This window comes from Podarcis cretensis, assembly GCF_951804945.1.
Source record: "Podarcis cretensis genome assembly, chromosome: 10".
In the NCBI taxonomy this organism is placed as follows: domain Eukaryota; kingdom Metazoa; phylum Chordata; class Lepidosauria; order Squamata; family Lacertidae; genus Podarcis; species Podarcis cretensis.
The window spans coordinates 61,285,852-61,302,313 of NC_137179.1; the positions used below are offsets into that span (position 1 = coordinate 61,285,852).

The 16,462-nt window shown below is 41.7% G+C and overlaps 1 protein-coding gene across 3 annotated transcripts in view; it reads left to right on the forward strand.

The window, feature by feature from the left end:
* PLXNB2 (plexin B2) overlaps nucleotides 1-16,462 on the forward strand; it is a 350,928-nt gene that overhangs the window by 260,497 nt on the left and 73,969 nt on the right. For all 3 annotated transcript variants that reach the window (XM_079994025.1, XM_079994023.1, XM_079994024.1), the window contains exons 9-14: nucleotides 498-648; nucleotides 2,836-2,947; nucleotides 6,809-6,911; nucleotides 7,603-7,704; nucleotides 13,419-13,511; nucleotides 14,933-15,011. In XM_079994025.1, the coding sequence (XP_079850151.1) occupies nucleotides 498-648; nucleotides 2,836-2,947; nucleotides 6,809-6,911; nucleotides 7,603-7,704; nucleotides 13,419-13,511; nucleotides 14,933-15,011 (640 nt within the window). The remainder of the gene's footprint in view (nucleotides 1-497; nucleotides 649-2,835; nucleotides 2,948-6,808; nucleotides 6,912-7,602; nucleotides 7,705-13,418; nucleotides 13,512-14,932; nucleotides 15,012-16,462) is intronic.

Genomic DNA, 16,462 nt, shown 5'->3' on the forward strand with positions numbered 1-16,462 from the left:
CATCAGGCAATGTACAGAGTGCTTGCCTAAAGTCATTTTGTCACTCCTTTTGAATGTAACCCTGATTTCTGTGTTCCCATCCTCTGACTTCAGGCTTGAACATAAAAAGCTGTGTTTCACAGTCAGACTGCTAACCTTTCTGGTACTGTCTATTCTGGTGGGAGCTCTCCAGGGTCTTTTGCAATCATGCTACTTTTTTTTTCAACTTGAGATGCTAAACACTACCCTTGAACTATGGCCCCTTAATTACAATAAGGTTGTTAAGAATCCTAGTTATCAGTGAAGAGGACATTATTGTAATATTAAAACATGTGGCACTAGTAAGCTTTCTTCGGGGGTTTTTTCCACCTGTGCAACACATTTGCTTCCATTCCTTTTTCCTCTTCCTTGCTGCTACTGTGCCTGTTACCCTTCCTCTCTGCCTCCTCCATGTGGGAATCCACGGTTTTTTTCTTATTTGTTGCTTTCTGACAACCTCTTTTTGCTTGCATTTTCAGGTAGAATTGACTCTCAGCCCTTTCCCAGTTTTAAATGTAGATGACCAGCTTTGGTGTCATTTTGGGGAAACAAGCCATAAGGCGAAGTTACAAGAAGGGACTATTACCTGCGAGCCTCCTGTTGAAATTCCTCCAACGACAAAAGGCCAAGGTAAATAAAAGAGCAGGTCTTCACATTTAATATATATGCCTGTGCTTTCCAACTTTGAAGGTATCTACCATATTTTTCACTCCATAAGACATACTTTTTTCCTCCTAAAAAGTAAGGGGAAATGTCTGTGCGTCTTATGGAGTGAATGTGTGGTCGATCGCTGGCTCCCTTTCCACCCCCGTCCCCTTGCCCAGGCCTCCATTGTTGAATGGTCTGCAAACGGAGCCTGTTTATTTCCCCGGCGACATGTGACTGGCTGATTAGATTATCTGTCTGGAAACTGTAGAAACGGCTCCCTTTCCTTTCCTAAAGAAACTGCAGAACTGTGAGTTGAACCCCATAAAACCAGGATTTTTTCCCTTTGCAAAGTAGGCTCAACAACTTTGAGCTGATCCTCAAATAAACCGGGGCTTTTCCCCTTTGCAAAAGAAGCTGCACAACTGTGACCTGATCCCCAAAAAAGCGGGGCTTTCCCCCTTTCCTCCTCTAAAAACTAGGTGCATCTTATGGTCAGGTGCGTCTTACAGAGTGAAAAATGTGGTACTTATAGTAATTGCTTTGGAAGCACACATACGTTCCCTACCTAACCCATTGCTCTTCTTATTGGCCCAAGACGTGTAAACAGTCATCTTTTTTAATTAGAAAGACTGGCAGCTGCTACATGCAATAGCCACACATTCCCCAATACCGCCTGCACTAAACCTGTAAAGAGTGAAGGACAAGCTGTGGCATAGCGTGGGTTGGCAGTGCCCGGGGCAAGGCAAGTATGGTGCCCTTTAACTCTTGGTTCCTGTCAGGGCTGGGTGGTGACAGCAACAGCCCCATTGGCCCCCCTCCCCATGCTATGCATTCACCTTCAACATTGGTAAGTATTAGAGAGCCCCTGTTGGTTAATGAAGAATGAAAACTGTGTTGGAAATTTTGATGTTGTTGCCATGTTAGTCCTGGTACCTATGTGCCCCATCACATTCCCAAGATCAAGGAAAAACGACCTCATAAAATGCCCACACAATGTACCCAAGTTCCAAAGACGAGAACCTTAACAGAGGCAATCTCTGTTGATGATACATAATTACTGTGAAAATTTGTTCATTTCTGGCCTTATATACGCATTTTGTGCTTGTTAGCAATACATAAAATTTTATTGACAGTAGCAAGCACACACTTTATGCCATATGATGCCATATTTTATAGATTGTTGCATGTGAGAGTCAGTAGTTGCCAGTGGACTGTACGAAATCTCAGCCATTTCTCCCGAGAAGATTTAGCAAATACTTGTAAATAGCATTTTAAATACATACATACATACATACATACATACAGTAGTTGGAATTAACTGGCACTTAAAAAGCAACAACAACAACAACAACAACAACAACAACAGCAATTTTCAGCTGACCCCAGTATTTGAGATAAAGTGAAAAACAACCTGGAATTTTCAATAGAATTCTTCAGAAAGTGGGTTTAAATCTGAGCTGTCACCACTCTTTCAAAAAGCTGTTAGAAGAAAGCTGAGTTTGAAATTGCTCAATAGCTTGTGAAATAACTTGTCAGAGGGGTTTAATGATTTCCAGAAAAGGAATAGCTGGAAGCCTCATTGAGGAAGTTCCCATTTTTATATATAGCTCTTGATCCTGAGTTCAGCAATAATCCAGATTAGAATCCCATTAATGGAGGAAGTATATGGAAGAAGTTGACCAGCTTTCCAAATTGATAAGTTTTGCTTATTATTTTGAACACATACTGGTTATTTCAGAAAGTCCTTTTGTTTTATTTATAGTGTGTGATTCATAAATTGCACACCCTGACAGTGTAAAAAAATAAAAATAAAATAAAAAACACCATCTTCTGAATTCATGTGCCTTAATTTCCTTGGTTTTTCTGACTTGCATTTTTCAGTAGTAGAATACATTGTCCCTTTTGAATAGGCATTTTCCTGATCTAATAGTCGGGGACTTTTAAACATTTTATCATACTTCTATCAGGTTTTCTTTTTCTTTCTTCCATTTAGTTCCTGGACACTTAATGCAGTTTCATTTAGGGTGAACAGAAGGTTCTCACACTAACCATCACAAGTTCAAGAAATGTCTTGGACAGGCATTAACATTGTACCAAGAAGTATACATTATAAAGCATCCCCACGCAAATTAATCTCTTTCTTTTCTTCCCCCCCCCTTTTTTTGGTAGATTATGTCTTGGTTCTACTGCGTCTGACCTTTGGTGATAATATATTTCTTGCATCGGGTACATATCCTTTTTATGACTGTGGAGAAGCTATAAACCGTATTGAAAATGAACCGTAAGTATCTAGCTGCCTAACTTCATTCTCCATCCTATCCAGCAAACCCAACGTGCATTCAAATATTATAATAGTTAAGTCTCTTGAGTGAACTGAAGTGTTCCTATTTTATTTGCACAGTACTTTTGCTTCCCTTTCATCAGGCTCCTCAAAGTATATTACGAAAAACATGCTGCCCTACTTCATCTTTCTGTGTTGTTCGTTCACCATGTCTTAATTCTACTGCATTTGATCTTTGGTGATATAATATATCTAAAACAGGCATGTCCAACATGTTGATCGATATGTAAAAACACTAGGCAGGCCCCACAAATAACCCAGAGATGCATTTTAAATACTCATGTAAAAACACGCTGATTCCCAGACCGTCTGTGGGCCAGATTTAGAAGGCGATTGGGCTGGATCCGGCCCCCGGGCCTTGGTTTGCCTACCCATGGTTTTCGTAGACCGAGAGAGAGAGAGAAGCAGGGAGGAGAATCACAGAACCAGGAAGCAAGCAACTCGGAAGGGAAAGAGTTAAAGAGAGAAGCTTGGCTCCGGCTCTGACTGGCTCCTCAGATCTGTGAAACCTAATATCTAAATATTGTTTGACTCTTCTCATTTGTTTAGTTAATTGTCAATCTAGTAACTATTTGGCTCTGCCATGATGATATCCAAACATAACTACTGTATCTGTGAAATAAAGACCCATTTATTTATTTATTTATTTATTTATTTATTTATTTAATAAATTTTAATGACTTTGGAAGGGTGGGAGAAGAGAACACTTGCTGAAGAATGACGATGGGAGACTGGGGTAGATTGCTACCAGTTTTTGATACTGGATAGTAGATCACAGACTACTTGGACGTTGGACATGCCTGATCTATTATTTTTTTCTTCTGTCCATCATTTTTTTGTCAATTTGACACTTTGGGGCACAAACATACTGTTGTTGTTTTTCACTTACTAAGGAACACTCACCCAAAAATGAAACTTAGGAGTCCCTGGATTGTATTAGTAATAAATATGTTCTAATATCCAGAGTACTTTCTGGATCTTGGTTTCAGAACACTTCCTTTGAGCTTTCCGTGCTTCTCAGGTCTACCATGGAGGAGAAAGTATCGCCACAGCTGACCAACTTTCAATGTCACTTCCCATGATTAGAAATGTTAATGATTAAGTGGTGTCTTAAATAAAATATATAAATTAAATAAAAGACATGGCCATCTTAGGGACATGGCTCCTTTCAGATTTCTGAATTTCCCATTTACTTTGTGGTGGTTGTGGCTTTTAAGTCATTCTTGCAAAACACATGACTCTGTTTCAACTGGAAACCCAGGAGACAATCTTTGGACAGTTTGTGTGGCAGCTGACAATCCACAATACAATTTTGTTCTCCGAAAAAGTGAAGTTATTTATTGCTATATGAAATGAAATTCTAAGGAAGCCTTGTAAAGGAGGAGAAGGGAAGAAAGGAACAGAGAGGTGCAACTCCTGGTGCAACTGGACTTCTCTGCGACCCATCCCCTCTGCAGGGAGGTGGGACCAATTCGGATGGTCCGCCCCCACCACTTAATGGATCCAAATGGTTTCCAGAGAGTGGTAGGGGATGCTTTATCCCATGTTGATGGCCTTTCAGGTGATTCCCTGGTGGCCCGCTGGAATGTGGAGTTAACCAGGGCTATTGACTGTTTGGCTCAGAAGCGCCCTCTCCAATTGCATGGAGCCCGGACAGCCCCGTGGTTTTCTACGGATCTGAGGGCAATGAAACAATCGTTGAGACGGCTAGAGCGCCTGTGGCAGATAACTCATTCCGAATCTGACCGGACACAGGTTAGGGCTCAACGTCGAGCCTACCAAGTGGCGATAGCGACGGCGAAGAAGAATTTCTTCACCGCCTCTATTGCATCTGCAGAAAACAGCAGCAGGAGACTTTTTCAGGTGGTTCACAACTTAACGGAACCACCTGCTACATCAGGGCTCAGTACGGGCCACATGATCTCCTGCAATGATTTTGCAAAGTTTTTTGCAGATAAAATCGCTCAGATTCGGGAAGAGCTAGACTCCACTGTGGGAGCAGGGCCGGGGCGGGAGAGTGCTAGAGTTTTGTCTAGTCGAGTTGAGTGGGATCAATTCCAATCTGTTACCTCCGAGGATGTGGACAGGCTGCGTGGACAAGTGAAACCAACCACCTGTCTCCTGGATTCTTGCCCATCCTGGCTTATAAAAGCTAGCCGGGAAGGACTGGGCAATGGGCTTCGTGGGGTGGTGAATGCTTCCCTCCGTGAGGGAGCCTTCCCAGACCTGCTGAAAGAGGTGGTTATTAAACCGCTTCTTAAAAAACCATCTTTAGACCCGGCCAGTATGGCCAGCTATCGCCCAGTCTCAAATCTTCCATTCTTGGGCAAGGTGATCGAGCGAGTGGTTGCTGAACAACTCCAGGCACGCCTGGAAGAAGCAGACCATTTGGATCCCTTCCAGTTGGGATTCAGGCCTCATCATGGGACTGAAACTTCCTTGGTCACACTGGTTGATGATCTCCAGCGGGCTAGGGACAAAAGTGAGAGCTGTTTCCTAGTTCTGCTGGATCTCTCAGCGGCGTTTGATACCATCAACCATAACATCCTTCTGGACCGTCTTGAGGGGCTGGGAGCTGGGGGCACTGTCATACAGTGGTTCCGCTCCTTCCTCCTGGGCCGTGTTCAGAAAGTGGTAGGGGGGTGAGTGTTCAGACCCCTGGGCTCTCATTTGTGGGGTGCCTCAGGGTTCTGTCCTCTCCCCCATGCTTTTCAACATCTACATGCAGCCGCTGCGAGAGATCATCAGGGGGTTTGGGCTGGGTGTTCATCAGTATGCGGATGATACCCAGCTCTACCTCTCTTTTAAATCAGAACCAGTGAAGGCGGTGAAGGTCCTGTGTGAGTGTCTGGAGGCGGTTGGAGGATGGATGGCGGCTAACAGATTGAGGTTGAATCCTGACAAGACAGAAGTACTGTTTTGGGGGGACAGGAGGCGGGCAGGTGTGGAGGATTCCCTGGTCCTGAATGGGGTAACTGTGCCCCTGAAGGACCAGGTGCGCAGCCTGGGAGTCATTTTGGACTCACAGCTGTCCATGGAGGCACAGGTCAATCTGTGTCCAGGGCAGCTGTTTACCAACTCCATCTGGTACGTAGGCTGAGACCCTATCTGCCTGCGGACTGCCTCGCCAGAGTGGTGCATGCTCTGGTTATCTCCCGCTTGGACTACTGCAATGCGTTCTACGTGGGGCTACCTTTGAAGGTGACCCAGAAACTACAACTAATCCAGAATGCGGCAGCTAGACTGGTGATTGGGAGCGGCCGCCGAGACCATATAACACCGGTCTTGAAAGACCTACATTGGCTCCCAATACGTTTCCGAGCACAATTCAAAGTGTTGGTGCTGACCTTTAAAGCCCTAAACGGCCTCGGTCCAGTATACCTGAAGGAACGTCTCCACCCCCATCGTTCTACCTGGACACTGAGGTCCAGCACCGAGGGCCTTCTGGTGGTTCCCTCACTGTGAGAAGCCAAGTTACAGGGAATCAGGCAGAGGGCCTTCTCGGTAGTGGCGCCCTCCCTGTGGAATGCCCTCCCACCAGATGTCAAAGAGAACAACAACTACCAGACTTTTAGAAGACATCTGTTTAGGGAGGCTTTTAATGTTTGATGTAGTACAGTATTTTAATATATTTTTTGGAAGCCACCCAGAGTGGCTGGGGAAGCCCAGCCAGATGGGCAGGGTATAAATAATAAATTATTATTATTATTATTATTATTATTATTATTATTATTATTATTATTATTATTATTATTATTATTAAGGAACAACAAATCTCAACCTTTTGGCTTATCCATACAGGTGTTATTCCTGTGCAAGCAGTAGATGGAATTGCCAGTGGGACTGGAAAACCCACTCCTGTCAGGACTCTTCTTCAGAAACAGATGTGATTCAGCAAAATATGGTAAAACTTTTAAAAGTAGAATGAACAGATCTTATTTAAATACAGCAATACCTCTGGTTATAAACCGTCCTCCTTGCAAAGCTCCGCTAACCCGGATGTAGTTGCTCCTGGTTGCAAACTTTGCCCCGGGATGCGAGTGGAAATTGCACGCCGGAGGCCCCATTAGTGAAAGCGCGCCTCAGGTTAAGGACGGTTTCGAGTTGAGAACGGACCTCAGGAAGGAATTAAGTTCGTAACCAGAGATACCACTGTATTTAAGTGGTGGTTTCTGTTTTATTTTTATTTATTTATTTGTTTTGTTTTTGTAAATAAATTGGAAAGGAACAGCAACAATCGGAAAGTAAATTCAGGGGGGGAAAGTTCTGGGGGTTTTGTACCTCCTTGGTGGGGAATGACAATAAATATTGGAGTGAAGTGACTGGGAAGCTGTTCATTGTTTTCTTTTCGGTCCATTTTGCTGTTTTACTTAAATGGCGGGAAAGGAATTTCAAGAATGGGAATGAAAGTTCAGCATATGCTGCAATCATTTTTAGCATGTCTAATTTGAAAAACTGTAATCAAATCTGGCACTAAGTATGAAGATCTTCAGAACAACAAAAATTAAATTGTCCAAAGTAGTTGCAGATGTTTTGCGATAGAATATTTCTAGTTTTAATTGCATATGAAAATGTGGTGTGTGTTTTTCTCCTAGGCGGAAAAATGCCCACACTTTCTAGATCCCAACCCTAAAATAATACCCATGGAAGTCTCAACAAAAGTATCTTTTGAAGGAAAGAATCTGGATTATTATGAGGTAATTTTCACAATGTGCTTGAATATATTTTAATATTATATACCTCTCAGCAGTTCTTGAACAGTGTCCTCTTCGGAAATCTGCTGTTTACAAACTCCTTGTGCAAAAACTGTTACACAGTTCTAAATAGACATTGAACAATTCCTTGCAGACATGACTGATTATTTCTTTAAGCTTGCTTTCATAAATATTTCACAAATATAACAATAGTCTTCAATATTATACAGTTGATGTGGGTAAATAATTAAGAACATGTATGCTTTTTGTTCTTTGATTTACTTGTCGTGTTTGTTGCATTTGACTTAACGTTATAATGAGCAGAGAAACGTATTTGTCTAGTTTATATCTTTTGTTGAAGTGTCTGCCGTATTTTATAGCTTCTCTCTGTTGCCAAACATCCCCCCCCCCACCGACATTTGTCAGGGATGATAAAACTGTTTTTACTTTTCCTCCCTTCCGCATGCTAAGCTGAAATGTTTTTGGTGTTGCAAAACATCTCTCATGTGTAATGTAAGCGAATTATATGTGTGCCTCTTAAATCAGTGGTTCTTAAACTGCTCTTTAGCTGTCGTTGTCATAGCTGCCCCATTTTTCTCCAGGATGAAGGGGTACTGGGTCTCCCACCGTTCACTGGTGTGGAGAAACAATATTATTATTATTTATTGAGTTCATATACCGCCCTATACCCGGAGGTCTCAGGGCGGTTCACAGAAAAGATCACAACATATATAATCAGAATAAAAACAACAACCCAATAATACTCCCCCAGAAAAGAGCCACATTTTAAAAGGGTATGAGATAGTCTTTGCAGTCATGAAGAATAATGAGGGTGTTCCCAGGTGTCCAGAAAGGCAACCAAGTCTGCCCCTTCTGCTCCTTCTTCATCTTGTTCCTCCTTCAGCCATCTCCATTCCTTCTAGAAAATTCCACCACACCTTCTTTGGCTTTGTACCTCAATGGCTGTATCAGAAGAGCCATATCTGAGAAGTTGCATCTTGAACGTAACAGTTCCTGGAGCTTTGTTGGTCTATGTTTATAGCCTAGGAACAGTGTGATACTTTTATGTGAAATGCAGATTATTGTGAAATAGTCCATTAAGCGAGGTTTTGCTCATTCCCCAACGGTCTCTGTCATAAAGGCCCTTGAGAGGTTAGTGTTTCGCATTTAATGGACAGCTGCTCTCAGTGTAGTTTGGGGCTTCCTATGCCTCATCTTGGATGTAGCAATCAATATTTGTGTGGTTTTAATTACAGAATATGGATACGGCTGCAGTAGGAAAAAATAAAAAAGGTTAGGTGTGGGTGCAGTGCAGCTGTGTTGAGCTATAAACAGGAATACATATGTAATCCTGTTCCCTCTGTGCCCACACATACCCTTGAAGTGATGTGCAGGGATGCTCTGTGAAAGATTTGTTATTCCTTAATGTGCCCTCTTCTGATGGTGGTTTGTATGTAGCGCCAGAAGAAGTACATTTAGCAACAGCATGGAACAACTACAGTCATCCATTCAACTGTGGCCTCCATGTTGTAGGAAGCAATATAATAGCAGCAGCAGTAGTTGTTGTTATATGCCAGGCATCCTCAACCTTCGGCCCTCCAGATGTTTTGGACTACAATTCCCATCATCCCTGACCACTGGTCCTGTTAGCTAGGGATCATGGGAGTTGTAGGCCAAAACATCTGGAGGGCCGCAGGTTGGGGGTGCCTGTTATATGCTGTCCATCTGACTGGGTTGCCCCAGGCACTCTGGACAGCTTCCAACAAAATATTAAAAACACAGTAAAACATCTACCATTAAAAACATCACTAAACTGGGCTGCCTTCCGATGTCTTCTAAAAGTCAAATAGTTGTTCATCTGTTTGACATCTGATGAGAGGGCATTCCACAGGGTGGGCGCCACTACGAAGAAGGCCCTTGGCCTGGTTCCCTGGAGCTTCGTGTCTTGCAATGAGGCCCTCAGAGCTGGACCTCGGTTGTCCGGGCTGGATGATGGAGTTGGAGGTGTTCCTTCAACACTTGGAATTGTGCTTGGAAATGTCCTGGAAGCCATTGTAGATTAGATCCTTTAGGACCAGTGTTGTATGGTCCTGGTGGCTGCTCCCAGTCACCAGTCTAGCTGCCACATTCTGGATCCGCTGTAGTTTCCAAGTCAGTTTCAAAGGTAGCCGTGCGTAAAGCTCGTGTCCCAAAAGCTCTCTGAAAAACATTTACAAAATGTTGAGTAATGAAGGACACAATTCACCTATTGTAAATCCTCATGACTAACACCACACCATAAATTTATAGTGTCCTTTGTATTTGTGATTTGTATTTGTATTTGTGACACAGCTCCATGGTTCCTCTGATATGGTTCACTTTGAACCAAGAGCTGCCTTAGTGCTTTAGTTCACCGTTTCCAGTCTACTACTACTGTCAGATATCTCTCAGGAGGTTACCAGACATAAACACCTATAGCTGGAAACTTAGACCTATTGACAAGGAGACCCTGTCTGCTCTACCCTAGGCTTTTTACTCTCTTGGGTTCCTTTGGAGAAGACAAAAGGCACAATCTCAAGCCCTCAGCTTCCATAGATTGACACACCCCCCCAAATGTTATTATGAACATAGTTCATTCTACAACAATCAGGTTTCAATTTTCACTGGTCACTCCCATCCATAGATTACTGCAGAAATCTTTACAATCTCGCTATCCCTGAATTATATTGAATTCCTGGGCTTGGGGGTGGGGGGGAATGTGTGTGAAAGAGAGAGATACTTTTGTAGTTGACAGATAATTCTAGATTCATTCAGCTTCAAATTGCACGCACCCATTCCTCTTTTAAAAAAATTAAAAAATATATTTATAAAAACTTTTAAACTCAGCAGGAAATATTCTGTTGTATGAGTATCGTGTTATTTTACCTACTAGAATTAAATACAGTACAGTACCAGTTTTGTGGTATCCAAACTTTCTATTGGGCATCAGGAATTTTATCTGCTGAGTCCCACCCCCTCAGATTTCAGCGTCTTAGATGGGTGGCAAAAATGGCAATTGTTGTAGGAAGATCAGATCAACAAAAAATATGTTTCAGTCCATACCTCTACTGAAATTTTGGCCAAAATGTCCCTTAAGATTTAGCTGACAGAAACCCTGCTACAAATTGGACATGGGAGTCCAATTCACAAGTAACTACTTGAAGGAGGAGTTATCATTGTGTGGGTGACTTGCAGTATTTCCCTCACTATTAAAGCATCAATTGCTCAGGTGCCCACACTTTTACAACGCTTACCAGACTTTTCTGTGTACTCAGCTGCGGGGTCTCTACGACGGTAGCCTTTGCTTTGGGAATGTTAATTTGCGTGCTTTCAGGTCGTCTCCTCTATACAGTGGTACCTCGGGTTAAGTACTTAATTCCTTCCGGAGGTCCGTTCTTAACCTGAATCTGTTCATAACCTGAAGCACCACTTTAGCTAATGGGGCCTCCTGCTGCTCCTGCACCACCGTAGCACAATTTCTGTTCTCATCCTGAAGCAAAGTTCTTAACCCGAGGTACTATTTGGGTTAGTGGAGTCTGTAACCTGAAGCGTATGTAACCCGAGGTACCACTGTACATCCTTTCGAACTAAAAGGATCTGCTAATGGAAGAAACCTTTCTGCGTTAATAGAACATAGAGAGGGATGTTCCCGCTTGCCAAACAATCTAGAATTTAGCATGCTAGACACCTAGACACCTTTATACTTTACAATTTAATCTCCCAGTCAAAACTATTCAGTGGCACCATCATGGCTCCAGGACCACCCCTTTAAAATCACTGCAACATTCCTGTTTGGGGGTGTAAATTTAGATTTTGGATTACATCAACATTTGTCTTGCCTGAGAGCCTGTCAGAGCCTTCGTACCTCCTTGCTTCCTGAATCGGCTACCTGCTCGAAATTTCTTTAATTAAAATATTTTTTCTCTTCAGTAACCCAACTTACACTTTGAGTTCCTTTCCAAATACATCCTAGTCGTATTGTGGAGAAGTATCTCACCCCTGAGAAGGGCAATATGAAAAGCAAGGGAATGAAAGTGAAAGAGTTCTGGGACATTTCTTGCCACCCCTCTCTGTAGTCTGCCTTCCCTGTTTCCCACACTAATGAATAAGGCAAGGAGAGGAAGAAAAGGCAGAGAATCAACTCTTCCCTCAAAAAAATTATTCTTGGGTTGGGACACCTCAGGTCTTTCTGCGGCAACCTCTCAGCAAGCTGCCTTTTTAATGACTTTCTCAAATTCTTTCTGCTGTGTGTTCAAGAGCACCCCTTTCAGCATTGTGACATGGCTGAAATGTAGGAATTCCTCATTTGGCAGTTCATAAGTTGGTTATTTTGGCTGGGGAAATAGCATTAAGAGCACATACAATGCAGATTTTGTGACTACACTTTCACTTTCTCCACCATCTTCATCTTAGTTCATTCTTGCTTCATACTTGGCTATTGTTTGGGAGTTCTGCCACTTTCCCGGAAAGGAGAGAACTCCTGCTGTATTTACAAATGCCACTGTCATCTCTTTCTAATTTCCAAACTGTGTTTGTAAATCTATAAAAGATTGACTGATTGATTTTTAGATCTTGGTAAGAGCTGAAATTATCATTTTGGACAACTGGTAGTACAGAGTTGGTTGTGACGGTGATGATGATGATGATTTCGATTTCTTACCTGTGCTTCACCATAAGGTCCCAGCATGGGTAATAGCCATTTTAAAAAGACAACATTAAAATCAGTTTACCACAAAATATTTTAAAATCATTTGTTTTTGTAGCTATCGTATTGTTTCTGGTTTTCTTGAGAGCTCTCCTGTTAGCTAAGGTTGAGAGAGTGTGAACTTCACTGAGCTTCAGATCCAAGCGGAATAGCGATGGGATTGGAGCCTGGAACCCTAGACCTGCACTATGATGCATCTGAGTTCCCTTTGCTTATATTGCAATTCCTGGGCGTGGGGTAATGGCTAGTGCATAGGCCTTAGACTAGGGAAACCTGGGTTCAAATCCTTGCCTAGCCGTGAAGCTCACCGAGTTGGTCACTGTCTCTCAGTCTAACGCACCTCACCGGGCTGTGAAGATAAATAGAAAGGTGGGATTAAAAATGCATCAAGCAAAATTCTTCCTGCTTTAAGTACTGCTCCTGTGGTAGTAATTTTAATAGTTTGCACACAGACCGAGTCCTGTCAGTCAAAAAGTTTGCTTGTGCCCTCTCACAGTGATTTCTTTCTGGCATTGTGGAGTCACTGGGTTGGGCTTAGACTCCTCCTGTGATGACAAGTGCAGGAGAAAAAAAAAATCTTCAGGACATGGGTACAGAGAGGCCCTTAAAATGGGTTGGCAAGATCAAGCCACAGTCCACCAAGGCTGTTCCCCAAAGTTGTGAGCTCCCTGTGGAGTGATTTTTCTGAGAAGTAAGGATGAGATTTGGGGCCTTAATATTGCCTTCCCCTGCCTTTGGAAAAGCACTTAGAGGAAATGTTTTGCATGCTTTCCCTCTCTTTTTTGATTAAAAATTGTTTGGAGTAATTTATTTAGAGCATCAGAAAATGTTGTAAAGTCCTGCCTAAAGAGCCTACATGATCTGTGTTATAGTTGTGATTGCCACAGTTTAATGATTAAGGCTGTCAGTTTGATCTAGTTGTTTCCAGAGCTGCTCAGTGAAACTACTGTTGGCCTGGTGCTGGTATTCTAAGTCCAATATCTTTCTTTTACAGGGTAGCGATTTCAGAATTGGAAATAACCACATTCAGTTTGAGACCAAAGTGGAAAAAGCATCTGATGGAACTTTCTTTTTTCAAATCCAACCGGTAAATATCAGAAATTGTGGGGTGGGGTGCTTACAGATCACTTTCTCTCTCTCTCTCTCTTTTTTAATAATATTTATTCCAGTTTTAAAAATTACAAAAGAAAACACTAGGTTAAGCAAGAAAAAACAAGACCATGAATACAGACAAGCAAAAAAAAAACAACCCAGAAAAATACAAACAATTAAGGAAAAAAGAAAAGGGGAAAAAACAAAAACAAATTTATTTACAGAAACATTGTAAAATTAAGGAATGTTAGAAGGATGTTGGAATGAAGTTATGTGGTTTTAGCAGAAATGATATAAAGGATTAAGTAAAAATGGATAGTTAATTGGTGAAAGAAGAGAGTGTAAAATTACAGTATGTTAAGATAAATTATTGGGATAAAAACAAAGATGGAAAGGATTTGCTGAAATATCTAATTGAACTAGAATACAAAAAAGGGAGGTGTGAGGAGGTCAAGGAAATAAGCAAATGGAAAATAAGTTATGGGAAGGTTTGATTTGTTTACAGATCACTTTCTCTCTTGACTTCTTCAAGGCTGAGCAACATTCAGCAATGAGCTCACCTTTACACCTCCTACAGTCAACATGTTGGTTGTGTTCAGACTTCTCTCCTTCCCTCCACTGCCAGCTTTGACACAGAGATATCGGCTTCGTTAAGTTTCCCATTACATCTAAACTGATTATCAGGCACATAAGCCATTGTCCCATTTTGTTGGGCTGGCCAATATACTATGAGGATGGAGATGAAACAAGCTGGCTATGACTTGATGTTGGTGATAGACCTAAGATAAAGAAATGATAAGATCTGTGCTGTTGTTGAGATTGTTGGCCTTGGCTGGTGAATCTTGATGAGATTTTCCGATTTTCGTCATTCACTTTTATTGAGGCAGTCAAAAATATATCTATACTTTGGACAAACGCATAAGTGACACAACAGGATTATTAAAATTTGCTCACGGGGAGAGGGCGATTTGCTGTGGTCGCCACTAATGCATCCTGTACTTTTAGAATGAAAGCCATTAATGTGTGTTTGTGTTCAAATTTTCTCAGTTCTTTGAAAGATACATTTGTTTAACACCCACTGCAAACATGACTAAACATTGCACTTCCCCTTTATGTGCCTTTTGAAAATGAGATATTATTATATACACACACATATATAATCATTTTCTGTTACATTCATCTGTTTCCCATTCTTTTGGAAAGGTTACAACTATCGTTGTTCTGACAAGTGTTATAATCGTATGAATGCATCTCCTAGTAGAAGTATGTGGTTGTTGTTATTTGTGCCATCATTTTGAAGATACAGCTATCACAATATGACCTTGGAAGTAGGTAGCTACTTGATTTGGGATGAGTGAGTTAAGATATAAGATGATTTCTAATGGAGATAACCATTGTCTTTTCTCCTCCCTTCAGAGTCATGTTGAAAACGAAACACTACCACTTAGCTTATTCATTAAGACGGATCAAGGCAAGATTGATAGCAAACTGATTGGTAAGTACATAGCACAGGAAAGGGAAATTAAAAGTACCAAAATCTTTTATATGCACCTTTTAAAGCATTTCACTGCTCTAATGATTGCTGTGGTACCTTGGTTCTCAAACTTAATCTGTTCCGGAAGTCCATTCGACTCCTGAAACCATTCGAAAACCAAGGCGCAGCTTCCTATAGGCTGCACTCAAGCCTCATCAGACATTTGGCTTCTGAAAACTGTTCACAAACCAGAACACTTACTTCCGGATTTGCGGCGTTCAGGGGCCGATTTGTTCAGCAACTAAGCCATTCAGGAACCAAGGTTTGACTGTAATTAGCAATCCATCAGCTTAAAAAATATCTAAATAATGTTGCCTTGAATAGGCAATGAATATTACTGTTGTGAACTTAAATATGTATTGTCTTGGCTTGCTTGCTGGGTATGAAAAAGCTTTCCCCCACCCACCCAATAATCCATCCTTCAAGTTTTCTGATAATTTCTCCCAAGTTATGAAGTATCTCTGCAACACTGCTGCATCTCTGCAGAAGTGGCCAGATCTCAAGACCACAGTGTAGTTTTAATCAAAAGCTTTGCATCAAGCATGTCAATAAATGGCCACATTTTTTCCTCTAGAGTCAAATGCTGTCACTCCATTTAGAGTCAGCCAAGACTTGCTCTTCTGTGCTGCTGCTATTTCTTCTGCCCCTTCTCTGCTTTAGATCAGTTACAGTGGTACCTCGGTTTATGAACTTAATTCGTTCCGAAAGTCCATTCTTAAACCGAAACCGTTCTTAAACCGAGGTGCACCTTCCCTAATGAGGCCTCCCACTGCCAGTGCCCTTCCACCGTTCAGATTCCGTTCTTAGACCGAGGTAAAGTTTGCAAACTGGGACACTACTTCTGGTTTTGCGGAGTTCGTAAATTGAATCGTTCATAAACAGGGCTGTTCTTAAACCGAGGTGCCACTGTAGTTAACTTTGGGCTTTTTTCTGATTACAGTCCCAATGTTGCAACTATTTTTGTCCAGGCAGAGGCCCAGTGCGACCAGTGTGTTTCCTGGCAGGCAGAGAAGTCCATACACAATGACTAATTATGCTAGAAAGAAAGCAGGCATGACCTTCCAAATGCTTTTTAGTAATCCTTTTGCTTATTACTGTGACTCAGTGACACTTATAACTAATGTTGGCTGTGCTGATCAATCTTGCACGGCTGCAAATCAATCTTTAGGTATTGTATTTAATAGATTTACTTTTTAATGGATGTTGCAAATGAAAATCATTGTTCAAGACCTCTCCTCTTTTCCTATAATGCTAATATCTCCCACCCAAACAATATACATCATCTTCCCGTATAGAATTACTGCAAACCTCTAATGTATTGTGGCCACATAAAAGACAAATGATATTCTAGAATGCATTTGATATGGCATTTCCAGTAAGGACTGCAGAGTGTTTCTACATTTGAATAGCAC